We start from the raw sequence: 25,721 nt of genomic DNA on the forward strand, positions 1-25,721 counted from the left end.
TCATCTGAATGGCTCAAAATTACCATTATCTGGTCAATCTTCAATAATTTGTTATTTTTTTATAATGAGGACAGAGCTTCTTAATTTGCACTAGTGACTCACACAGCACTGAAGCCACTCAAGAACAGTCATCTGCAATAGCAGCAGTCAGGTAGAAGTTATTATGCAATGTGAAGTTTAGTAAACAACAATTGACTGACACCTTTCCCCTTCATCTCCTCAAACAGCTGCCAGGAAATGTAATAATGTCTTCCTTGTAAATTTTTTTTTTAGGAATATCCCTTTATTCTGTGGAATGGTACCGTTACCGGCCAATGACATTCATACTTTGCATAGAATGAGGGGAATATCACCCCCAGCAGCAGTTAAGCAGAAAACAATACAAAGCCTGGAAATGGCCATGTTGTTGCAAATGCCTTAACACACACATACTAAACCTTGCCATCCTATTTTGATGGAGGTGTTAACTACTTTAACAAATGGATTGTTGCCTCCATTGAAACAGATTGAAGATTTTAAAAATGTACATATACTATCATTGCAATTTCTAGGTTGCAACTCCTAAATGTGTGTTATATATGAGGCTAATGGGAATTACATGCTCCAGTAGTCCACTGCTTTATTATAAGCACAGTAAAAATGTACAATTTTTTAATTAAGCTAAATACAGTACAAAGGTCGAGCGGGTGCTCCCCTAGCTTCCAAGTTGCAGATATTTGGCAGGAAGCAGCAAGATCACCGAAGCTTGGTGCTCTTCTTAACTCCAGCACGGATACCGGACAGCTCACCACCATATCGATGTTCCTCTCTACGGACCTCGCGTACCTGTATAATTAAAATATCTCATTAACTGGTGTAAACAAGTTGCGGCCATGGGTTTAATGAAAAAAATCTCAACACAAAGGAATATATCGTAGGTATATGTGCTTTAAAGTTTGGGGTAAATAAGAAATATTAGTCCATTTTGAGGAAACTATATTACCAAGGTATGATCCACTGGGATGCAGTTAGGAATCAATTCCAATTATGGATTCAGTGTGGAATTTGCACATTCTCCCCATGTCTGTGTGGGTTTCATTCCCACAATCCAAAGATGCGCAGGGGAGGTGGATTTGCCATGCTAAATTGCCTCTATTGAAAAAAAAATTGCGTACTCTAAATTTATTTTAAAAATGTCTTTTAAAAAAATGTATTAATTCATGGATTCATTCATTCGTGGGCAGCACGATAGCATAGTGGTTAGCACAATTGCTTCTCAGCACCAGGGTCCCAGGTTCGATTCCAGCTTGGGTCACTGTCTGTGCGGAATCTGCACATCCTCTCAGTGTGTGCATAGGTTTCCTCCGGGTGCTCCGGTTTCCTCCCACAGTCCAAAGGTGGATTGGCCATGATAAATTGCCCTTAGTGTCCAAAATTGCCCCTCGTGTTGGGTGGGGTTACTGGGTTATGGGGATAGGGTGGAGGTGTTGACCTTGGGTAGGGTGCTCTTTCCAAGAGCCGGTGCAGACTCGATGGGCCGAATGGTCTCCTTCTGCACTGTTAATTCTATGATTATTCTATGATCTATGGAATGTGGCCAGCATTTACTGCCCATCCCTAATTGCCCTTAAAATGGTGGAGAGATGCCTTCTTGAGCGGCTGCAGACCCTGACGACAACTAATATTTTAGTTTGTCGGGCTTTAGCAAGATTTATCTTGAACCTTCTTAAGTATCATTAATTCAATTTCTAGTGCCTCTTCTCAAAGCTTAAGGAGTCAATCTCAGTTATTTAGTTGCCCAAGGTGTACCATCTCCAAAAACTAATATTGCAGCTGCGGTACAGAACATGAACATATTACTTCAATTGAACACCGTGTCACTGAGCACTACCATTCACAGAAAACATAGGGAAATGTCTACAAAGGCCAGGGGAGTCATTTCCATAGAATTACTACAGTGCAGAAGGAGGCCATTTGGCCTATCGATCTGCACTGACCCTCTGAACAAGCACTCTACCTAGGCGCACTGCCCCTGCCCGATCCCCGTAAACCCGCGCATTGGTCAGAGCCAATCCACCTAACCTGCACATTTTTGGACTGTGGAATGAAACTGGAGCACCCGGAGAAAACCCACGCAGACATAAGGAGAACGTGCAAACCCCACACCATCACCCAAGGTCGGATTGAACCTGGTCTCTGGCGCTGTGAGAGAGCAGTAGCAACCACTGTGTTACTGTTCCGATTTTATTCCATAGAACCGTTACAGCACAGAAAGAGGCCATTCAGTCTGTCTAGTCTGCGCAGGCCATAAAAGGAAACAAGCCCTTAGTTTCCTGTCATTGAGCCAATTTTGGATCCAACTCACCACCTTCCCTCGACACTTTTCTGACTAGTCTGTCATGTGGGATCCTGTCAAATGCCTTACTAAAATACATGTGGACAACATCCACTGTGCTGAACTCATTAGTGCTCCTTGTTACTTTCTCAAAACAATAATTTAGTTGTAAGACATTATCTTCACCGAACAAAATCATGCCGACTATCCCTGATGAATCTGTGCCTAAGTGATCGTTTACCTAATTTCTCAGAATTGATTCCAATAATTTGCTCACCACTGAAGTCAGACTGACCAGCCGAGTTTTCTGGCAAATGCCTTGCACCCTTTTTAAATACTGGCACAATGTTTGCAGATCTCCAATCCTCTGCTATCTCATCTGTATCTATTGAGGTTTCTTATGTGTCTCTTGAATACAGCTCAAGGCCTGAATTTTTGGAGGGGGGAATGCATCTCCACCAACTCCGATAGGCCCGCTGCCATTTCACGCTCAAATCAACGTTGATTGGCAACAGGCTTGGAAGGAAGTCCAGCCTTGGAGAGCTGTGGGTCAATCAGATTGGCCAACTGTTCTCCATTCAGCCCATCCGAAAAGTGGCATTATAGCAATGTGCCTGGGATGAAGTGCAGGGAGCCAGTGAGAAGGGAGTGTAAAATTCAGGACCAGGAATTTTGTTCTCCTTATACTCTGCGCACTATTGATATTCCAATTGATAGTAGGGTAGTTGAAGTCCCCAAGTGTCACTGCCCTTTTTGTACTCCGAAATCTGCCTACATATTTGCTTTAATTCTCCTCCACTATTTAGAGGTCCTTAGTACACTCCTAGCAATGCAGCTGCCCCTTTTTCATTCCCGAGGTCAACTCGGCCTCATTTGATGCTTTTCAGTACATTATCCCTTCTCATAGGCGTAATCAATTCTTTAACCCATATTACTACATCTATCTTTTTTTTTTATCCCCTTCTCTATCCTGTCTGAAACTCTAAATCCAGGAATGTTGAGCTGCCATTTCTGACCCACTTTAAGCCACATTTCCATTAGTGATATGGTTGTGCTGCCATGAGTCGATTTGTGCTCAATTCTCCTATTTCTATGCTCCTAAATACATGGGACTAGGAGTATTCCTGAGATTACTGCTTTGGAGGTCCTGCTATTCAGTCTCCTTCCTAGCTCCCTGAAATTTGCTTTTAGGACCGCATTCCCTTTCCTACCCGAGTCATTGGTACTAAAGTGGAGCATGAGTGTTCGCTGATCATCCTGCCCTAGAAGTGCGTTCTCAGCAGCTCTGCGCCATCATTGTCCCTGGCACCAGGGAGGCAACATAACATTCTGTAGTCGTATTTACAGCCACAGACATTCCTGTCCCCCTAACTAATAAATTTATTATCACTATTGCTCCTCCTTTCTTTTTCCTCCCCTCCTGTACAGCAGAGCCACCTGTAATGCCACAAACTTGGCTCTGATTGCACTCCCCCAAGAAACCAAACAGTATCTAAAACAGAAAATCAATTGGTGAACGGGACCCCAGCACTATCTGCCCAGTTCTCTTGGACTGCCTGGCAGTCGCCCATTCCTTTTCTGCCTCCAGGCTCCTAACCTGCAGTGTGACCACCTCTGAAGGTGCTATCCACGTAGCTCTCAGCCTCACGGATGTGCGGCAGTGACTCCAGCCGTGATTCGAGCTCTGAAAACCAGGGTTCAAGTTTCTGCAAATGGTGACACTTCCCGTATGTGGTCATCTAGGATACTGGTAACGTCTACGACTTCCCATATGTTACAGAATGCGCATTCCATATGACTAACCTGTCCTGCCATGGTTTCAATTTACTTCCCTTTTGTTAACTTAATTTTACTTTAGTTTACTCATACTATATTTTACCTGACTTTCATTTACTTTACCTTCTGATTGCTTGTGTTTCTTACTTAAATCTAAGTAGTTACTTCTTTTGAAAATAATGGGTTGTTCTTGTTTTAGCTACTTAACGACCTGCTTATTCTCCTATTGGTAAGCAGCAGCCAAGACATTTCCACAGCTATACTTAAATTGTTTAAAAGAGGCCAATGACCCTTAATATTTAAATAAAAATAATTCTCAACAATTCTAAACTACCAGAGATCTCCTTAATTTACCTGGCCCTTTCTTCGTATCTTAGCACGTCTGAATTTCTCTCGGTGCTTGACTCGGGGATTACGATCAATCTTCTTCCTCTTGGGTGTGAGACCTTTATTCTTGGCAATCTGTAGAGATTTATAGGGAGTTAGAAGAAGCACCCAGAGACAATTTTTACAGACAGGGTTACAACGAGATCTCTGTAATCAAATATTGTGAATTGAAAAGTTCAGTGGGTATGCTGCTCAACTAATGATTAAGATGTGTTTCTGAGTTTATCTTACACACAGCAGCTCACAAAAGACCCAAAATGTGAATGTGACCAGTTCACTTATAACATCCAGTGCCACAGTTTTCTGTACCAAAGTCCAAATAAATTGCCGCTCATAATTAATCTGTTCATTATGATCTTGGATTCTCTGCTTGGGAAGCTCTCATTCAACTGGGCATTTGTAAAACAACGGAGTTCCCTCCCAGAAGGAACAAAGAGGAAACAAATTACCCCTGAAATAACATTTGCTCATTAAATGTAGTATGCTAAAACGTAGCAGCAAAATTAACCTGTGTATTGATTTGTATTAACCTGTGTATTTTTGAATTGAATAATAAATTCTCATTAATATGACCTCAAAGCAATGGGAAAAACTAAACCGAGTCTTACGATTTTGAGTTCTATTAAGTATTACAGCTTCAGGTATCCAGAAATAAAGGTTAAAAACACAGCTCTAAAGCAGATAAACAGTAAATGATATGATGTTAGAATTGAGATAGAAACCTGGTAAGTGATCTTTCTCTTTCCATCTGGACCAAGCACTTCCTTTACCACACTGCTGTCCTCGTTGCTGAAATACGAAATCCAACGTTACTGCATTTGAATACATTAATATTTCATTTACAGGAACAAATATTGGTGGTGGTAGTGGGTGGGTGCAGTAAGAAGTGATGTGGAGAGTGATGAAATGAAAGATGGGGGTAATTTCAGCTGCCTGGGGTCAAATCAGTAGAGGTATTAGAAGAAACTAGCATGACGGCATTATTTGTGAAATGAATTACCAGTTCATCACCCCACTCCCCAATAGGTGCTGCTTCTGGAGTTTGCTGTAGCTTTTCCAAACAGGCGTTTTTCTCATGTTTGATTCCAGGCATTAAACAGCAGATTAGCCCAACCCTATTCCTAAACCCACCTTCAAACATATTCCAGTTGGGCATCACTGCAAAATGGCAAGGAGCAGAAACACTGATGAGTCAGAAACTTCCATTTAAAAGGGAACTAATCCCAGTTATGCCTAATTGAAGGCCAATTTTGAGCTTTCCCCTTTGTTGTTACTCAAGCCCTTTTCTGATGCAGTGTGGCTGATTTTCTTTGTCTCTTTTCTGCTCCAGTAACACCAAATCCAGTTGTTCTATCCCCAATGTATCCTTACCAGAGAATCAAATCAGAGACAAGTGACAAAATGGAAGTAGGCCAGTTCATGTTGATTTTTAATTTTACTACCGCAGTAGTCATGTGTAGTCATGTGTAGTCATCTTTTTATGGAGATAGGGTGGAAGCATGGGCTTAAGTTGGATGGTCTTTCCCAGGGCCAGTGGAGACTTGATGGGCCGAATGGCCTCCTTCTGCACTGTAAATTCTATGATTCTATCTTTCCTTCAGTTGGTGGCACAGTGGTTAGCATTGCTGCCTCACGGCACGGATTGCTGCCTCACGGCACGGAGTCACTGTGTGTGGAATTTGCATCCCTCAATTTGCAAAAAGAAATTGGGTACTCTAAATGTATTAAAAAAAAGTCATCTTTCCTTCAACCACTTATTCTTAAATGTTGACATGGTCTGCGTCAATCACAATCTCTTAATTGTGCAATGCAGAAGCTCACAACTGAGCATGTAAAATACTTTCTCCTGTTTCTTGCATTGAAGGATCTAGAATGGGGTTGGCAGCCTTGTTTTGCCTGAAGAGCCTTTTCTGAACAATATTGAATTTCATCTCCCACTTTTTTGACCTTTCCCTCTTCTCATTAAGGTTCCTTTGATCCTGAATTTTAGTATTGTCTTCCCTTCCCGGAGGCAGTTAATTAAAAAAAATATACAAATTAATGCACGACTTCTCTCCCCACTAAATAAATGATCAATTTACATGCTCTAATAGCCATTCTCCTGATTAGAGAGGACACAATCTAGGACATATTTTTAAACACATTAATATACCTGTATATACCATGTATAAATAATCAGTACCTGTCCAGTTGAGTTCGCTTTCTCTTCTGTATCAGCCTCTCCTCCATTTCCTTATAATATTGAAATGCTGCCTCTTCATCTTCATCAGAATCCCCAGTGACCTGCATCAAAACATCAATCCTGTAAACTCAAGAATGTGTGGAAAAGTAAAAAATTGTACTCTAGTGACTAGAGTCTAGTCAATCAAATAAATTCATTCATGGTAATAATTAGAGAAAGAGATTCCCCCATTAATGTTTCACACCCCAAGGCATTGGAAAAATCCAGGCCAAGGGGAATCCCTTCCACTTTCATGTTATTCTCCTAACTAGACTCATTTTGACACTGTGCAGTTTTTAAACGGCTGCTTTGTTCCTCACCGTCTGATACCAACATTGATGGAATCTGTACATTGTACACTAACGTAATTTATTCCCTGGGGCAAGGGAGAGTGAAAAAATAGGGTTGAAGGATAATTTACACGTGCTGGGAAAATATTTGAATTTGAGTTACTAATTATTAAATCCAACCCAAATAGAATAATAATAACTGAAAGGGACAGATTCAGCCTGTAAGACCTCACCATAAAACTTAATTTCAACTTCAATATCAAACTTGTATGAAATTGGCGATCACAATATTGAACACAGCTCAGTGTCACTGCCATGAGTTCCCACTTGGATACTCTGCACAATGAGTAACATCAGCTCACCCCTTGAAATTTGGATTCTGGCCCTGATGGCCTCAGAGGAAAACCTTCTCTCCATCTTACCTCTTCTTCTGCTCTTTGTCCAGCGTTAGCTTGTTTGCTCAATTGAATTGGGGCTTTCTTCACCTCGGAGGCAGGTTGATCTTTTTCCGGAATTGATCCATGCTCTTGACTAACCTGGTTCAAAAGCTGTTGGATTTCAGGTGACAGCTTTTCATCCACTCCAACCAAGTCATTGATCAGCTGCAAGAAGAAAACACATAAGCCACTTGGAAGAAAACAGGAGAAATCTGCACCATTTGTTTTTAAACTCAGGCATTTTTTAGCTGGGAACAATCTATGCCAAACAACTGGGTATACTTATGGATTCTTCAGTAACGAGGGGCGTTACTGTTCAGTGAATAACGTACTTCAAAGAGTTTGATTCTGGTTGGCGGAAAGAATAAAACTAATCAGAGGAGAGCATCCTTACGCTAATCCTGTCCACTGCAAAGTAACTAGATTTTGATTGACAAACAGACAGAAACATGAGCCCAGGCTATCTCTGTGGTCTTATCCCTTGACAGGGAGTGATGCAAAGAAAACTAAAGACCCTGGTGCAGTTAAACCACACAATACTCACATTTCTGTAGGTGAGCAGTCTCTCAATTACTGGGTGATTGTGAACTGGGATCCGCTTTGCCTTCAGTACCAGGTAAAAACTGATGTTTGTGCAGTAGCTACAGATGAGACCCCAAAAAAATCATATATTTGAACATTTAAACAGAAAGCAGGGTGGAAAATTAAGAGATGCAAAACATAAAAACAAGAGTAGCGATGTACCATTCAGCCCATCAAGCCTTCACCACCATTCAGTAAGATCATGGATGATCTTGAGCTTCAATTCCACTTTACCGCTCACTCCCCATATCCCTTGAAACACTAAAAAATCTGCCGATCCCAGCCTTAAATCTAATCAACGATGGAGCATCCATAACCCTTTGAGGTAGAGTTCCAAAGATTCACAACCCTTTGAGAGGAGAAATTCCTCTTCATCTCGGTCTTCAATGGGAGACCCCTCATATTTAAACTGCGCCCCCATGAGAGGAAACATCTTTTCAGCATCTGCTCTGTCAAGCACCCTCAGGATCTTTTAAACTTCAGAAAATATCGACCCAATTTACTCAGACCCTCATCATAGGACAACCATCTCATTCCAGGGACCTAATGGGAATGCAAATTATTATCTATGTACAGTACATCCCATCCCCATATTATTTCTCAGGCATTATACAAGAAATTTTCATATGCCCTCAGTGGTTATTCCACAATGAAGCTCCCTATTCTATAGTATGTTAGTGTTACTGTGGCGCTGAAGTCTCAACATGTGCAACATATACCATTTCAACAGATAATCAGTGAGCAGTAACTAAGGAAGTAATGCACACAAAATTTAAAAAAAACACTTGCATACTTTGTTTTTCCCCCTTCTATCAAACGCACAAAAAGGTTAAAGGACACATGCACAGAGCATATGAATACAAGGATGGAGAGCACATGTCTGTCCATTACTCATTATTTTTTACTAATCAAAAAATGCAATTAGTTACTTCTGGTGACCAGTGACAAAGAGATTAGACACCCTGCATTCAAAGCCTCTGCTTAGTGTCCCAGCCTTTCTGGAAAGGTTTCAGACCAGACAACAAATGACTAAATAAACGTACTTCAGGTACAGATGGTACTTGGTCTGCACATAGTTGGCACCCTGTGAATAATGAGAGAATAATTGTTACAATAGGCTCCTGAAAGCCTGAACACCCTTCATTTCCAATTCTTTTGAGTCAACGCAAATAAACAAGTAAACTAAAGCAAATAAACTGAGGGACAAATTTAAGAGACAGCCCCTTAAATGGATAGTGCCTTAAACAAAAAATGATCAAACTAAAATGTGATTAGGTCAATAAGGCATCCCAGTTCCTAAGGTGCCCACTGAGCAGTAGGCCTTGATGGTGCCAGTGGACACATGTTCCCTCTCCAGGGACACCCAGTTGCGAATGTGGATGTGGTAGAGGGGCAGGCAGTCTGGTCAGACTTGCTGATGGCAGGTTTGGCCAGGCCCAGAAGCAGGTACATGAAGAGGTTCTCCTCCTTCCCTGCTCCTCTCTGCACTGAATGCCCGTTGATCAGGAGCGGGGGGCTGAAGTGCAAACAAAACTGCAACAAAAGGTTTTTAAGTACCTGAAAAGGGAGTGCAGTCTAAAACAACCTATATAAGCATGATCCGCAAACTCTACATGGCTGCAAAAAAAAAACAGGCACTGGGAATCTGAACGTGAGGCAGCTCAGACTGTGGGGCACAGGACTTGGGGCCAATGTGTAACTGCATCCGAACATGGGTGTGCTCAGACTGGAGTTCATCACGACCGTTTTGAGGTCACGGATGGCATTGGTCACAAGCTCGACAGTCACCGCCATGTAATGCGTTAACTCATGTGTTGGCATCCAGCCCACTCCTCTGCCACTCGGAACGTCCCTGATCCTGATCACCCCAGGAGCCACAGGCCATCCCTCCGCCAGCCATTGGAAGTGATATTAGTGAAGGTGCAGATTCCTGAGCAGCAGCTTCCTGACGACAGCTGCTACTCCAGACAGGGGAGACCTGCGGCACGAGACGACCATGTTCCAGAATGTAAGTAGGTCCTTGTAAAAGACGGGAAACACCTGTAAGGAGTGACAAAGACCGGTCAGGTCTATGAACAGGAGCTGCACATCATAGTTCAGGCCTGCATCTGGCGAAAGAAATAGATCGCCAGGGGACACCATCTAGGAAGGAGCTCTATATAAAGGTAACACTGCAGCATCTGAAGGTGGAATTCTGCCAACCTGGATGCAAAAGTACACCAGCGCCTGACTGCCCTCTCTAAGCGGGAGACTCAGAATCCCAAGAGAGACCCCTGTCTTTTATCCCAGAAGTACTCGATGAGCATTCTGTGGATTTTTGTGCCAAAATGGAGGGGCAGGGGAAGAGAGAGGTGACTAACCAGTACCACACCCTACCAAATTGGCTATTTTGTTCCAATCATACCTTCCCTGCAGGTATCTTCTCACTCTGCACCATTCCCATCAGCGGATGCAGCTCATCCCTCAATTCTGCAAGCTGCAATAGAAAAAAAATCAAAAACAAAAGTACTGCTTCCAACAGAAACTTACTGATTCCCCTTCTCCACTCCTCCGCCTGCCCCCCCTTTCCCCCTCAGACGCCGCAGCCTGCCCCACCTTACCTGCCGCCGCCTGCCCCTCTCTCCGCACCCACCTCTCTTCTACCTCTTTGCGCCCCAGCCTGACCCTCTCTCCTTGCCACTCCATAGCCGGATTCTCTCCTGCTTCTCTCGACTCTGACTGACGGCTACTTTTGCTCAATTCCTTCTTCTGCCACCTGCTCCTGAACTCTCCGATGCCCAGGAGAGAAATCAGCAAGTGAAAGAGTGAGGTATGGAAATGGCGAGTGAGAGAGCAGCAAGCAGCATTAGTTAAATTGTTTTGGACAAATATTGGGTGTCACCTTTACATAAGATCGACTATTATTTGACTAGATTCGTATATGCCATTTAACATCATCCAGAAAATTCACCAAAACAGATGAATAAACTCAAAGAAGCTTTAAAAAGTTTTGCTAACCTTTGCTTTAAAGTCCTGAATGAGTTCCAGAAGCTCTGGTGACTCTTTCTTCAGGAGTTTCATCTTCTCTTTATGGGACATTTTCTTCAAATCTTTCTTGATTTTCAGATCCTTTTCTGGTTCTTTCTCAGCTTCCTGCTCCTGGGCAAACGCCTGTAACAAGAACACTTCATGAAATAATCAAATGTTCCCCACAACCACTCTAGAAAAACCTCCCTCCTTTGAAATACAGTCTCAGCAGTGCTGGGAGCTCTTAAGATACCGCATCCGCAGCACGGTGGTGCAGTGGTTAGCATTGCTGCCTCATGGCGCCAACGTCCAGTTCGATCCCGGCCCCGGGTCACTGTACGTGTAGAGTTTGCATGCTCTCCCGGTGTCTGCGTGGGTCTCACTCCCACAAACCAAAAAAGATATGCAGGGCACACTAAATTGTCCCTTAATTGTGAAAAAATAATTGGGTACTCTAAATTTATTTATTTTTAAAAATTTCACCCAATTGGTCATTGTGTGTGTATATGTATATGTGTTGGCATGATATCTTCTCACCTGATATTCATACAAGCCTTGCAAGAGGGATAGTGGCCGATTGCCCATCTAATACAAAAGGGGCACTGGGCAGAATTAGTCTCCCGAGCGATTAAGATCAGTTGATGGGGGAGGAGAAAAAATATCAAATTTAAGGAAGGAATGCCTTTCTTTTTGGAAACTTGCATCTTAATCTCACACGAACGGTGGCAATGATGTCTCTTCCATTCAGCGGTATAGAGCTTTGCTTGGATTTACAGAAAATCATGGATTGAAGATGGCTTTTGGGTACCGTAGTTATTTAAGGCTCTCAGTGAAGTAAGTTCGTGGAATTGTAATCTAGTTCTCAGTAGTATGAGTTTACAGTGCAAAATTTAAATAATGTAATATGAAAATACATTTACTTATTTTACAAGGACTAGATTTCTCAACTCTTCAAATTTAGGAAAGCACCCAAATACAGGTAGTCACAGAGATTAACTCATTCTGCCTCCCCATTACTTTCTACACATGAGTTCCATCAGAACAAATCACACCCACCCACCCACTGTGGGTCAACACAGTGCAAAGACATTGAATGCAAGAAATGTAGCTGATATTAAGTATTGCAAAGCCAGATGAAAGTAGAGTCCCAATGGAGATGTATCCTAAACCCAGTGGCACGAAGGGCAGAGAGCAGGAAGTCTGGGGCGGGAATCTCTCAGCCCGGGGCAGGGCCGGAGGATCCCTGCAACCGACGCAAATCGCGCCACGCCACCCCAACACAGAGTGGAGAATCGGCACCGGCGTGGTTGGCACGGGGCCGGTCGGGGGCCGCTGCACGCGGCCGGCCCGCCGATTCTCGCAAAACCACAAAGGCAAAAAAACCATAATGGGAGTTATGTACAGACCTCCTAACAGTGGTCAGGACCAGGGGCGCAACATGTACCGGGAAATAGAAAAGGCATGTCAGAAAGGCAAGGTCACGGTGATCATGGGGGACTTCAATATGCAGGTGGATTGGGTAAATAACGTAGCCAGTGGATCCAAAGAAAAGGAATTCATGGAATGCTTACAAGATGGCTTTTTGGAACAGCTTGTCATGGAGCCCACAAGGGAGCAGGCTATTCTGGACCTAGTGCTATGTAATGAACCAGACTTTATAAAAGATCTTAAAGTAAGGGAACACTTAGGAAGCAGCGATCATAATATGGTTGAGTTCAGTCTGCAGTTTGAAAGAGAGAAGGCAAAATCGGATGTAATGGTGTTACAGTTAAATAAAGGTAATTACGAGGGCATGAGAGAGGAACTGGCGAAAATCGACTGGAAGCAGACCCTAATGGGGAAGACAGCAGAGCAAAAATGGCAGGAGTTTGTATGCATAATTGAGGACACTGTACAGAGGTTCATCCCCAAGAAAAGAAAGATTATCCGGGGAGGGATTAGACAGCCATGGCTGACAAAGGAGGTCAGGAAATGTATCAAAGAAAAAGAGAGATCCTATAAAGTGGCCAAAAGCACTGGGAAATCAGAAGATTGGGAAGGCTACAAAAACAAACAGAGGTTAACAAAGAGACAAATAAGGAAGGAGAGGATCAAATATGAAGGCAGGCTAGCCAGTAATATAAGAAATGATAGTAAAAGTTTCTTTCAATACATAAGAAACAAACGACAGGCCAAAGTAGACATTGGGCCAATTCAAACTGATTCAGGAAGGCTAGTGATGGGAGACGAGGAAATGGCTGGAGAACTTAATAAGTACTTTGCGTCTGTCTTCACTGTGGAAGACATGAGTAATATCCCAAAAATTATAGAGGGTCAGGGGGCTGAGTTGAGTATGGTTGCCATTACAAAAGAGATGGTGCTAAAAAAGCTAAAAGGTCTTAAAATTGACAAATCTCCTGGCCCCGATGGGCTACACCCTAGAGTTCTGAGAGAGGTGGCTGAAGAAATAGCGGAAGCGTTGGTTGAGATCTTTCAAAAATCACTGGAGTCAGGGAAAGTCCCGGACGATTGGAAGATCACTGTTGTAACCCCCTTGTTCAAGAAAGGATCAAGACAAAAGATGGAAAATTATAGGCCAATTAGCCTAACCTCGGTTGGTGGTAAAATTCTAGAATCGATCGTTAAGGATGAGATTTCTAAATTCTTGGAAGAGCAGGGTCGGATTAGAACAAGTCAACATGGATTTAGTAAGGGGAGGTCGTGCCTGACAAACCTGTTAGAATTCTTTGAGGAGGTGACAAGTAGGTTAGACCAGGGAAACCCAGTGGACGTGGTCTATCTGGATTTCCAAAAGGCCTTTGATAAGGTGCCACACAGGAGGCTGCTGAGTAAGGTGAGGGCCCATGGTGTTCGAGGTGAGCTACTGGCATGGGTTGAGGATTGGCTGTCTGACAGAAGGCAGAGAGTTGGGATAAAAGGTTCTTTTTCGGAATGGCAGCCGGTGACCAGCGGTGTCCCACAGGGTTCAGTGTTGGGGCCGCAGCTGTTCACCATATATATTAATGATCTGGATGAAGGGACTGGGGGCATTCTAGCGAAGTTTGCCGATGATACGAAGTTAGGTGGTCAGGCAGGTAGTGCTGAGGAAGTGGGGAGGCTGCAGAAGGATCTAGACAGTTTGGGAGAGTGATGCAGGAAATGGCTGATGCAATTCAACGTGAGAAAATGTGAGGTCTTGCACTTTGGAAAAAAGAATCCAAGCATAGACTACTTTCTAAACGGTGAGAAAATTCATAATGCCAAAGTACAACGGGATCTGGGAGTGCTAGTCGAGGATTCCCTAAAGGTAAACATGCAGGTTGAATCTGTGATTAAGAAAGCGAATGCAATGTTGTCATTTATCTCAAGAGGGTTGGAATATAAAAGCAGCGATGTGCTACTGAGCCTTTATAAGGCTCTGGTTAGGCCCCATTTGGAGTACTGTGTCCAGTTTTGGGCCCCACATCGCAGGAAGGACATACTGGCACTGGAGCGTGTCCAGCGGAGATTCACACGTATGATCCCTGGAATGGCGGGTCTAACATATGATGAACGGCTGAGGATCCTGGGATTGTATTAATTGGAGTTTAGAAGGTTAAGGGGAGATCTAATAGAAACTTACAAGATAATACATGGCTTAGAAAGGGTGGATGCAAAGAAACTGTTTCCGTTAGGCGAGGAGACGAGGACCCGTGGGCACAGCCTTAGAATTAGAGGGGGTAAATTCAGAACAGAAATGCGGAGACATTTCTTCAGCCAGAGAGTGGTGGGCCTGTGGAATTCATTGCCGCAGAGTGCAGTGGAGGCCGGGACGCTAAATGGCTTCAAGGCAGAGATAGATAAATTCTTGATGTCGCGAGGAATTAAGGGCTACGGGGAGAATGCTGGTAGGTGGAGTTGAAATGCCCATCAGCCATGATTGAATGGCGGAGTGGACTCGATGGGCCGAATGGCCTTACTTCCACTCCTATGTCTTATGGTCTTATGGCCGTTGTAAAAAAAGCTGAGTCCCGCCGGCGCCGTCCACACCTGCTCTCAGCCGGCGTGAACTCGGCGTGAAAGAGTCCGACCCCAGCGGGGGCCTCCGATATGGCCTGGCCCGCGATCGGGGCCCACCAATTGGCGGGCCGGCCTCTCTGGCTGGGGGCCTCCTTTCTTCCACGCCAGTCCCTGTAGTCCTGTTGCGTCGGGGCCGGCACGTTGAAGGAAGCCACTGCGCACGTGCGTGTTGGCGCCGGTGCCACTGCACATGCGCGGATCCCACGGCGCCCATTTGACACCAGGATTAGCAGCTGGAGCGGCGTGATTCGCTCCAGTGCTGTGCTGGCCCCCTGTAGGGGCCAGAAATGCTGATCCTGAGTCTGTGTTGACGCTGTCGAGAAACGCGACGTAGTTTCCAACGGCGTCAACACCTACCCTCAGGATCACAGAATCCCACCCCTGATTCAGCACTTTAAAAAGGCTTTAGTAAAGAAACACACCAGAAATGTCTAGTTGTCAAACATTATTTGAATTAAGTCAAAAAGTTTCCTTCAGTGCAACTTTGCACATCGAATCCAAAAACCACTTTCACAGTTCAATTTGGACCACCGGTTACCTGAATAAGGTCCAGGCCAAAGTCATCCTCTGTCAGATTCTCAGCCAAACGTTTCTGAATGTTCAAAGCTTCTTGTTCCTCCTCCTCAGCATCTGCCAGTGCCTCCTCCTGAAGCTTACCACCTGCAAATGTATAAACAGCCAGACACTGAGCATGATAAATTCCTGCACCTCCCTGATTTAAGAGTATGGTTAAGTACAAAGTGGAAAATGCAAGATTATCATTTCCCGGCTGAGGTTCACATGTCAAATGGAAGAGGTTGCCTTGATGAAACGCAATAAAGCACCATAGTTCAGCTGTACTCGCTGCATTCACACAGGTCCCAGGGCCACTGGTGGACAGCTTCAAACGGGTCATGCACCCAGAATGAAAGAATGTCACCCAGAGACGATGGTGGGTACGGGGTCGGTGTGGGAGCGGGTGGAGGCTGCTTTGTGCAGGGGCACCAGCTTGGCAGCCCTGGTCACGGCTCCCCTGCCGCTCCCGCCGGCCAGGTACTCCACCAGCCCTATAGTGGTGGCAACTTTGCGGATTTGGGGTCAATGGAGGAAGCATGGGGGGGGGGGGGGGGGGGGGGGGGGAGTGGGAGCGTCGGTCTGGTTCCCAATACGTGACAACCATCCGAAAGATGGATGGCGGGTTTCAAGCATGGCGGAGGTGGGAAGGATGGGCGACTTGTTCCTGGAAGGGAGTTTTGCGAACATGAGGGCGCTGGAGGAGAAGTTCGGGCTGGCGAGGGGGAATTACTTTTGGTACTTGCAGGTGCGTGATTTCGTACGTAGACAGGTCCCGTCCTTTCCACGGCTTCCACCAAGGGGGATCCAGGACAGGGTGATTTCCAGGGGTGAGGTAGGAGAGGGGAGAGTCTCAGATATTTATAAAGGAGCTTATGGGAGCGGAGGACACAGGGACCGAGGAACTGAAACTCAAGTGGGAGGAGGAGCTCAGTGGGGAGTTGGAGGGAGGCGTATGGGCAGACACTCTGAGGAGGGTAAATGCAACCCCAACACGTGCGAGGCTCGGCCTGATTCAGTTCAAGGTGGTTCACTGGGCCCACATGACGGTGGCCCGGAAGAACAAATTCTTTGGGCTGGAGGACAAGTGTGCTAGATGTGGGGGAGGACCAGCGAACCATGTCCACATGTTCTGGGCGTGTCCAAAACTCAGGGGATACTGGTAGGGATTTGCGGACGTCATATCCTGGGGACTGAAAACAAGGGTGGCGATGAGTCCAGAGGTGGCGATTTTTGGGGTGTCGGAAGACCCGGGAGTCCAGGAGGGGATAGAGGCCGACGTGGTGGCCTTTGCTGCCCTGATAGCCCGGTGACGAATACTGTTGGCCTGGAGGGACTCAAATCCCCCAAGGACCGAAGTATGGCTGTCGGACATGGCAAGCTTTCTCGGCTTGGAAAAAAATCAAGTTCGCCTTACGAGGGTCACTACTGGGGTTCGCCCAGAGGTGGCAACCATTCATCGACTTCTTCGCGGGGAACTAATCGTCAGTGGGGGGGGGGGGGGGGGGAGAATAGTGTAGAGTAGGGGGGAAGAATAGGCGGGTCTATCTGCGAGAGTGGTACTGTTATTTGCACTATGTCTTTTGTAATTGGTATCTGCACACTAATGTATATTGTTACTGTTTACAATGCCAAAAGTACCTCAATAAAATTGTCTGTTAAAAAAGAATGTCACCCAGAGACATGACGAACGAAAAGAAAAAAAATAAACATGCACTGACCAAGCATCCCTAGATTGACATATATTGCTTCCAAAGGGCTGGGTGTTGAGGGAATCTGAAAATCAGACCTAATATGTAGCATTATATAACAAATATGGGCAAATTTGGGCAGCACGGTAGCATAGTAGGTTAGCACAATCGCTTCACAGCTCCAGGGTCCCAGGTTCGATTCCTGGCTTGGGTCACTGTCTGTGCGAAGTCTGCACATTCTCCCCGTGTGTGCGTGGGTTTCCTCCGGGTGCTCCTGTTTCCTCCCACAGTCCAAAGATGTGCAGGTTAGGTGGATTGGCCATGCTAAATTGCCCTTAGTGTCCAAAACTGACCTTAGTGTTGGGTGGGGTTACTGGGTTATGGGGATAGGATGGAGGTGTGGACCTTGGGTAGGGTGCTCTTTCCAAGAGCCGGTGTAGACTCGATGGCCGAATGGCCTCCTTCTGCACTGTAAATTCTATTTAAAAAATGACAATGGGTGTTTGTGGCTGAAGCCTAGCGTAGTTAAGTGAATTATTTTTGCAATTTATTTAACATGCACAGCATTGGAGATGAAGACCCTTGCAGATGAAGACCCTTTGTCCCACTTGATTCTATCTTTCCAAAATACCAAGCCAAGTATCTCACCATGATTCCAATGTCCAAGCTTCTGTTTTATTAAAAAACACAGCCCCAACATGGAAACTTCCTGGGAACATGGAAGTGAAAGGTTTGCTACTGAACAGTAACTTGCTACAGAACAAACCAGACAATGGGCTAAATAAGAAGGTAGAGAACCTGGCACTAAGACACGCAAAGGAAATGTGAAGTGAGCAAACCTACATTCAATTCATTTTGTTACTGAACCTCGAAGGGGAATGCATCCCTAGATGTTGAAAATGTTCAATGACACACAGGACCAATACAAGCCATTTTGTGTTACATTCTGAGAGCAGAAACCAGCTGAGGAACATTTGAATGAGTACAACCTAGTTTACACTAGCTCACAGGGAACAGCAGTGACTTTGGTATTGTTAGTTCCTGATGAGGGGTTGCCATCCAATACCTGAACATATTTTTGCTTTCTGGTGATAACTGATCCATTTTACATCTCCTATTTTTAATTCCATTTATTTCTCAAAGTGGCAAGAAGCTCTCTGTGCAGTGCATATAACAAAATCAAAAGCATTTGTCCACAAAGAACTGGGTACAATGCATGTAGGAAACCTTCCCCTCCCTGATGAAGCTGATTCAAGATGGGAAATTAGCGCACTTACGCGGAAGCTCGTCGACATAGTCTGTATTGTAATATGCCGCTTTCCTCTGGCCCCAGGCCAACTCATTAGGGAGACCTGAAAAACAAAGGAAGCAAACATGAGCTCTACTGTGAAAGAAAATAATTGAGCAGTGTCTGGTATTTTATCAGATACAGGTCAGATGGATCATAAGCATAGAACAAGAAAGCAGTTTAAAAGAAAATTACCAGAACTTACAAGGCAAGCTAATTGGGTAGGATTTATTAAAAAGTAATTTAAGATGGATGCTGCAGCTAGTAGTACTTTTGTTGACCATCAACCTCACTCCTTAGTCAGGAATCTTTTCCTTAAAAGAGCAGGAGACACATAAATAGCATCTTGCTTAAAGTTGTACTTCAGTTCAATTGGGAGTCAGTTAGCTCAGTTGGCTCGACGGCTGGTTCATGATGCGGAGCGGCACCAACAGTGCATGTTCAATTCCTGTACTGGCTGAGGTTATTCACGAAGGGCCAGCCTCCTCAACTTTGCCCTCGCCGGACGTATGGTGACCAAAGCCAGCCTACGGTCCTCTAGAACTGTAGCAACATTTACATTTCACTTCAGTTCAATTTACTTCTACTGCTGCAGAATGCCACTGCTGCCACCAGAGGTCACTACAGAACTTCCCCACATTGCTTCATCAAAGATAGTTCTGCGGTGCTGATGAGTGCACCGTGATCCTGGATATTGCGATGCTGATGTCCTGGAACTATTCATCTAACCCCTCCTTGCAATTACACAGAAGTTTCCTTCATTGGAGTTGATCTCACCCAAGGGAATGTGAAAACGGGGAGGTGGAAGGTGAGGAATAAGTTTTGCTGAAACTGAATGCATTATGTAAAATCTGATGCATTGCAGCAGTACACTCACCAGCCTCCGATTTACCCTCAAGGTCACTATCCATGTCAACATCTTCCTCGTCTTCATCTTCCTCATCAGAGTCAGGAACGTCCAAGGGCATCACCTCTTCCTGTTTAAGGACAAAGAAGATGATCAAATGATAAATTTTAGGGGAAATAATGCTAATTGCCACTATTAACTTCTATCTTAATACATGCATGCCATATAATAATTCGAGGGAGATGAAGAAACATTATTCACTGGCCAGCTTCCTTTTAATTCACAACTAATGAAGAGGCAGGGCCTACAGTGTGAGACACCACCAGAGTTGAAATGTGTAGGGACAGAAGGTTAGGGAAATCAAGTAGCGACACAAAACTTTTGAGACAGATGGGAGGAAGGGAAAATGATAAAAGGAAACTGGAACATTCCTGTCGGATTTAGGTGGGTTTGACAAGTGACAGTGGCGCTACCTCAGGTGCTCCAAAAGTTTTCAGTAACTGTTACTCTGGACATCAGTAACTCACAGAACAGGAATTCCAACTAAAAGGCATGATTTCACATAAGTAACTATCATGGAAAATAAATCTTACCAGACCTGTATGGGTATGTTTATCTTCCATACCAGCTGTGGCTCACTTGGTACCACTCTCGTCTGGATTGCAAGATTGTGGGTTCATTTTCAAATCCAGGGAGTAGAGAACAAAATCAACCAGTTTCTTCCATGCAATATTGTGCTACATTGTCACCGGTCTAATTTCCAGATGAGACATTAAATCTCTCAGATGGGCCAACGGTTTACATACACTATATCAAAATAACATTCCCCAGTGTTCTGGCCAATATTTACCTTCAATTAACTAAAACAATTTGCTATCACTATACTGTTTGTGGGATCTTGCTGTGCTACATATCCTAATTACAGTGACTACACTTCAAAAATATTTCATCGTCACTGAAGCACTTTTGGACAACTAGAGGTCCTGAAAGGTATATGCGCTTTTCAAATTTAAAAAAATCAGTTGAATCCAGCCATTGCGTCTCAAAGAGGATGCGTTATAAGATCTTTTGCACAATCACTGACATCAGAGAAACAAATGATAAGATTTTTGATAGCTGTTATCCTCCCCAGGATTCACAGTCAGCCCAATAGAGTTGGTCACACCCACCTCATCCTCGGAGCCTTCACTTGCATCGTCCAGCATGACTCCATCAGTCAGCAGCTTCTGTAACACAACACGTCACTGTCAACACCAACAATAAGGATGATTCAGGTTTAAAAAGTCTACAACAGAGAGTAATACAGTAGACTATCTTTTATCCGAAACCCTGGAGCCAATTACGTTTCAGTATTTGGATATTTTTGAATTTGATACATCTACTGTATAAATGGTAGGTCTAGTCCTAGTTACATTATATCAGTCTAAGTCCAGGTTATCTACCAGTCTCAGAGCACAGACCTTCCATGCAAAAAGTCGGGTCTGATCAGTGAGCTTTGTGTTGGCTCATGGCAAGAGTCCATTCAACAAGGGTTTGACTTTCCGATATGTTTGCTTTTCAGATGAATGGATAAAGGATATTCAATTGTATACTTTTGCTGAAAAATCCCCGGTTTGGCAAATAGATTTGTGTATTCTTTATAGATTACCTGTATAAAAATGCCTCTCCTCCTCCCAGCCTCCACCCCTCAACAAATAGAGTATTCCCTGGTGGTCAAGACTCATTCGGCCATAACTTCCTCGGAGTGGCAACCAACAGCAGATTGCCACTCTGTACCCACTTATCTGCAAATTCTTAAGCATCTGTCTTGCCCGACCTTCCTGACTCAGGCTGAGTGAGATTCCATTAGCAAAGCACAACCCACCTCCACCGTCGAAGTATAAAAAAAGCGGAGCAAAGAAGGATACTCTTTCCTTTTTACAGCACTAACTGCTGTAAAGCAGGTGAGTTTAAATGTCCCATTGAAGGGAATGTCTAAGGGAAGCAAACGGATGTAGGGGCTCAGACATTGGGAGGGGTGGGGCGGGATCATGTGGCCGATGGGTCATGGGGTGGTGTCAGCTCCGGTCCAGTTGGTGGGGTGGATCCGGTGTGGGTGGGAGTTGCTTAGTGGGTTGACACATGTGGCTCCGTCTGGGTCTTGAAAATGGTTACACTGAAGTTAGATTTCTTCTAACTCTTTCAGAGTAACTATTAATGTAACACTGGCAGCACCATCTGAAGTTAGCGATTTAAATTGTCTTGTCAGATGGTTTGCAGCGCAATTGTCCAGGGGAAGTTAGTACTTCTACAAAATTGTTGGGTAAACCCTTACCTGGAAACTTCTCAGAGGGCTTCCCAGTGCATCTCTGGGCTTCCCCCAAATTCAACACTAGGGAGCCAGGAGGTTAAGGACGATTGTTTTACTTTGGAAAATTGTTGAAAATGCATATATTATGCAGCACGATAGCACAAGTGGATAGCACTGTGGCTTCACAGCGCCAGGGTCCCAGGTTCGAATCCCTGCTGGGTCACTGTCTGTGCGGAGTCTGCACATTCTCCCCGTGTCTGCGTGGGTTTCCTCCGGGTGTTCCGGTTTCCTCCCACAGTCCAAAGACGTGCAGGTTAGGTAGATTGGCCATGATAAATTGCCCTTAGTGACCAAAAAGGTTAGGAGGGGTTATTGGGTTACGGGGATAGGGTGGAAGTGAGTCTTGATGGGCCGAATGGCCTCCTTCTGCACTGTATGTTCTAAAAAGATCACAGAACATACATGTGCATCTATCTATATATGAAAAATCTGATGTCTGAGCACCCTGTCTTCTAACCATATTTCCTGCGGTTATATTATAGTCACTTTTAAGTCAACTGTCTTATAAGAAATTCTAATGTCCATATTTGTCATACTCAACTGCACCCTAATGTGGTGCCGCTTTAGTAATCTGGCCGTGCAGCTCAAAGCTGGTCAATCTGTATTGTAGAAAATTTCCTATATCCCAACGGCTTCCCAAATTCCCATAAGTTTTGCTAGGTTTTAATAGGTTAAAACAGAATTTCATTATTGTTCCTCCACCCTCTTCGGCGTGCTTAACCTGCAGATTGCCCTCGTCTCAATTCCCCCACGAGCAATTCCATGGGAGATTGATTAACATAAAATTGTGCATCCGAATGTAAAATATGATTTTCTTGCCTGCAATATCTCAATAGGGTTGTCAGCAATACCTCAAACTCACCTGGAGCTTCTTCTCATGAAATTCATCCACATCATCATTAAAATATTCCGAAGAATTCTACAAGGAGAAGAGTAGAAATGAGTGTTTTCTTTTTTTTTTTAAATAATTTTTATTGAAGAAATTTTTCAGAGTACAAACATTTTAACCCCCCCTACATTTGAATTATATCAAAACAAATAAAATGAGTGTTTTCATGCCAAACAGAACAGCTCCAGTCCCACATTCCACTTAATTGTCATAACGGCAAGTATGGTAGCTCAACACCTACTCACCCTCAATGTGGTAGCAAACCAAAGAGCAGCGCACTATTAATCATGTCAAGTTCAAACTTGACTGGGTTAGGACCCAGTCAATAATTTTAGATGGCCTCAAGTGTAGCAAGCAGCAGGCCAGACAGGAGTGTGGTGGAATAGTCAAGTCTAGAGGTAATAGGGGCAGCACGGTGGTGCAGTGGATAGCACTGCTGCATCACGCGCTGAGGTCCCAGGTTCGATCCTGGCCCTGGGTCACTGTCCGTGTGGAGTTTCTACATTCTCCCCGTGTTTGCGTGGGTTTTGCCCCCACAACCCAAAGATGTGCAGGGTAGGTGGATGGGTCACGCTAAATTGCCTCGTAATTGGAAAAACATGAATTGGAATGCTAAATGTATTTTTTTTTAAGTCTGGAGGTAATAGAGGTGGCGATGGCATGGTGGCAGGCACTGCTTCCTCACAGCACCTGGGACCCGGGTTCAATTCCAGCCTTGGGGACTGTGTGGAGTTTGCATGTTCTCCCAGTGTCGGCTTGGCTTACCTCCGGGTGCTCCAGTTTCCTCCCACAGTCCAAAGCTATGCAGGTTAGGTGAGTTGACCATGCTAAGTTATCTGATTGCCCATTAGCATCCAAAAGATATGCAGATTAGGTGGGGTTATGGGGATAGGGTGGGGGAGTGGGCCTAGGTAGTGTGCCCTTTCAGATGGTTGGTGCAGACTCGATGGGCTAAATGGCCTCCTTCCGCACTTTAGATATTCTATGATTCTAGGTATTGTTGAGGGTTTCAGCAGCAAATGAACTGAGGCAGAACAGTCCGGGAATTTTACAGAGGTGGAAATAGGCAGTCTTGCCAATAGCACCAGTATAAGAAACAGTCATCCACCACTGCTCTCTCTTCCTGTCCCTTAGCCAATTTTATATCCACACCAATACTGTTCCTTTAATCCATGGGCTTTAATTTTGCTAACAAGTCTTTTATCTGGTAGTCAAAGGCCTTTTGAAAATAAAATAAACATCAACGGCATTGCTCTCATGAAGCATTTTCATTACAGTACTTCTTTGTTTCTGTTGGATTGATGCCATCAACTTAAATTACGTACCCTTCCCAGAACATTTAAGGAATATGCTCATCCCTTTCATACTCACAATATTAGGAACTGGATATCTGCTGTATGTCTGAGGGTCATCACTGTCATTATCCACCTGCTTCAGTTGTTTGGGCTTTCTTCTACCGGACCCCCTTTAAAGTGGACATTAATTTAAAAATAAGGTTACAGAAAACTGTTTCTCTCTCCACAGATGTTGCCAAACCAGCTGAATATTTCCAGCAGTTTCAATTTAAAAATAAAGCCACAGACAGCTCTGATGGACATCTTCTTATTCCTAAGTATAAATACTCTGCTAAAGAAGCTAGTCGATTAGGCGCATTTCTATATTTATATGCTTCTGTGGGATTTTCTGGTTATTTACTTCGAATAAGCATTCGTAGGACAGGTGTAGACATTAATTGCAGAATAAAGTCCCCTGTAGTCTTCTGAATATCGAACAAGGGAGTTTGTCCGTGTTGTGGAGCCTACACATTGGAAACTACTGGGCAGACTAACTTAAGAGCAGGGAGGCTATGCTGGAATTGTATGAAATATTGGTTAGGCCACAGCTAGAGTACTGTGTGAAGTTTTGGAATCCACATTACAGGAGGGATGTAATAGCACTGAAAAGGAGATTTACCAGGATGTTCCCTTGCTGGAGAGTTTTAACTATGAAAAGAGATTGGATAGACTGGGGTAGTTTTCCTTGAAACAGAGGACACTGAAGAGGGACATGATGAAGATGTATAAAATTAGGAGGGACATGGATAGACAAGAACAAACCTTTTCCCTTGCTGGAAGAATCAATGACCAGGGGTATATATTTAAGGGAGGGATAGGAGGTGCAGAGGGGATGTGAGGAAATGCTTTATCGCCCAGAGGGTGGTGGGATCTGGAACTCACTGTCTGAAAGGGCGGTGGAGGCCGGAACCCTCATAACATTTAAGTAGAATTTAGATGTACAGTAACTATCCCAGGGCATACAAGGCTGTGGGCCAAGCGCTGGAAATAGATAGGAGGTTGTTTCTAACGAGCAGAAGGCCTTTTTCTGTGCTCAATGACCTGAAACTGGTTTCAGGGATAACCATAACTATCGGGGTCAGGGGGCTTTCATGTCATTAGTCTGAGGTGGACGGATGTGGCCCCTTCAGGGGGACAGAAAGGTCAGTCTCAGCCCCATCCATTTACAGTTAGGATAGGTCGACAGCTCCCAGTCTGAACTGGCCAGAAAAGAGCAGCGGAAAAGCCGGAGCTCAGCCGCCCTCCACCAGCCCCAGCCTTTCTTCTTTCCTCTCTCTCTCCCTCCCCAGCTCTTCGTTCCCATGCCCGGTCTCTTCCTCCCTCTCCCCGCAGCCCATTGCTCACCGCTGGCCCCGCATGGTCTCCAACAGCAACCAGCAGCAGCCGTTCCCCTCCTTTAACCTCCCCGGACAACAATATGGGTGAAATATAACCGCCCTCCCTTCCCTCCAATGACGAACTCACTTAGGGCCAACGGCTTGAAACATCAATTGCTTTATTTATTTTGTGTTACTCGCTTGCTGCTTCACCCACAGAGTGCCGCCCCCTCCTCCCCCTCCTCCCCCTCCTCCCCCTCCTCCTCCTCCTCCTCTCAATTTTCGGATTTAGAGCCTCCTCAACATTTAGGTTGATGTTTCCCTCACTTACCCGGAACGTTTCTGCAGCCGGACAACTTCCGGTAGGCTAGGGAGTATTCCATTCGCGGTCGAGAGGGGGTGG

General features: G+C 44.6%; 1 protein-coding gene across 4 annotated transcripts; it reads right to left on the bottom strand.

Annotated features, from left to right (window-relative positions):
- Nucleotides 1-261: 261 nt before the first annotated feature.
- Nucleotides 262-25,504, bottom strand: utp3 (UTP3 small subunit processome component). 4 transcript variants are annotated; one of them, XM_038821460.1, is made up of 16 exons: nt 25,467-25,504; nt 24,040-24,133; nt 22,642-22,698; nt 20,599-20,655; nt 19,460-19,559; nt 18,572-18,646; nt 15,590-15,711; nt 11,005-11,157; nt 10,412-10,483; nt 9,051-9,091; nt 7,970-8,066; nt 7,411-7,590; nt 6,660-6,760; nt 5,200-5,266; nt 4,445-4,552; nt 262-825 (listed from the first exon to the last, which is right to left on the bottom strand). In XM_038821460.1, exons 1-16 carry the CDS (start codon nt 25,487-25,489, stop codon nt 736-738), a joined length of 1,437 nt encoding a protein of 478 aa, XP_038677388.1. In that variant the 5' UTR covers nt 25,490-25,504; the 3' UTR covers nt 262-735. The 4 variants fall into 4 exon arrangements, with proteins under 4 accessions (XP_038677388.1, XP_038677389.1, XP_038677390.1 ...); XM_038821461.1 differs by having other exon boundaries at nt 24,040-24,126; nt 25,466-25,504; XM_038821462.1 differs by lacking the exon at nt 25,467-25,504 and adding an exon at nt 25,347-25,403.
- Nucleotides 25,505-25,721: the final 217 nt, after the last annotated feature.

The sequence above is a fragment of the Scyliorhinus canicula genome, chromosome 16 (genome assembly GCF_902713615.1).
Source record: "Scyliorhinus canicula chromosome 16, sScyCan1.1, whole genome shotgun sequence".
In the NCBI taxonomy this organism is placed as follows: Eukaryota; Metazoa; Chordata; class Chondrichthyes; order Carcharhiniformes; family Scyliorhinidae; genus Scyliorhinus; species Scyliorhinus canicula.

What these genes read in the sequence shown, in the direction of transcription:
- utp3 (XM_038821460.1), bottom strand. Translation starts at nt 25,489, where the DNA reads ATGTTTCAAGCCGTTGGCCCTAA. An exon ending in AAGTACCATCTGTACCTGAA is followed by an intron (nt 8,067 to 9,050) that starts GTACGTTTATTT and finishes TCTCATCTGTAG; the next exon opens with CTACTGCACAAACATCAGTT. An exon ending in AGATACGAAGAAAGGGCCAG is followed by an intron (nt 826 to 4,444) that starts GTAAATTAAGGA and finishes TTAATTATACAG; the next exon opens with GTACGCGAGGTCCGTAGAGA.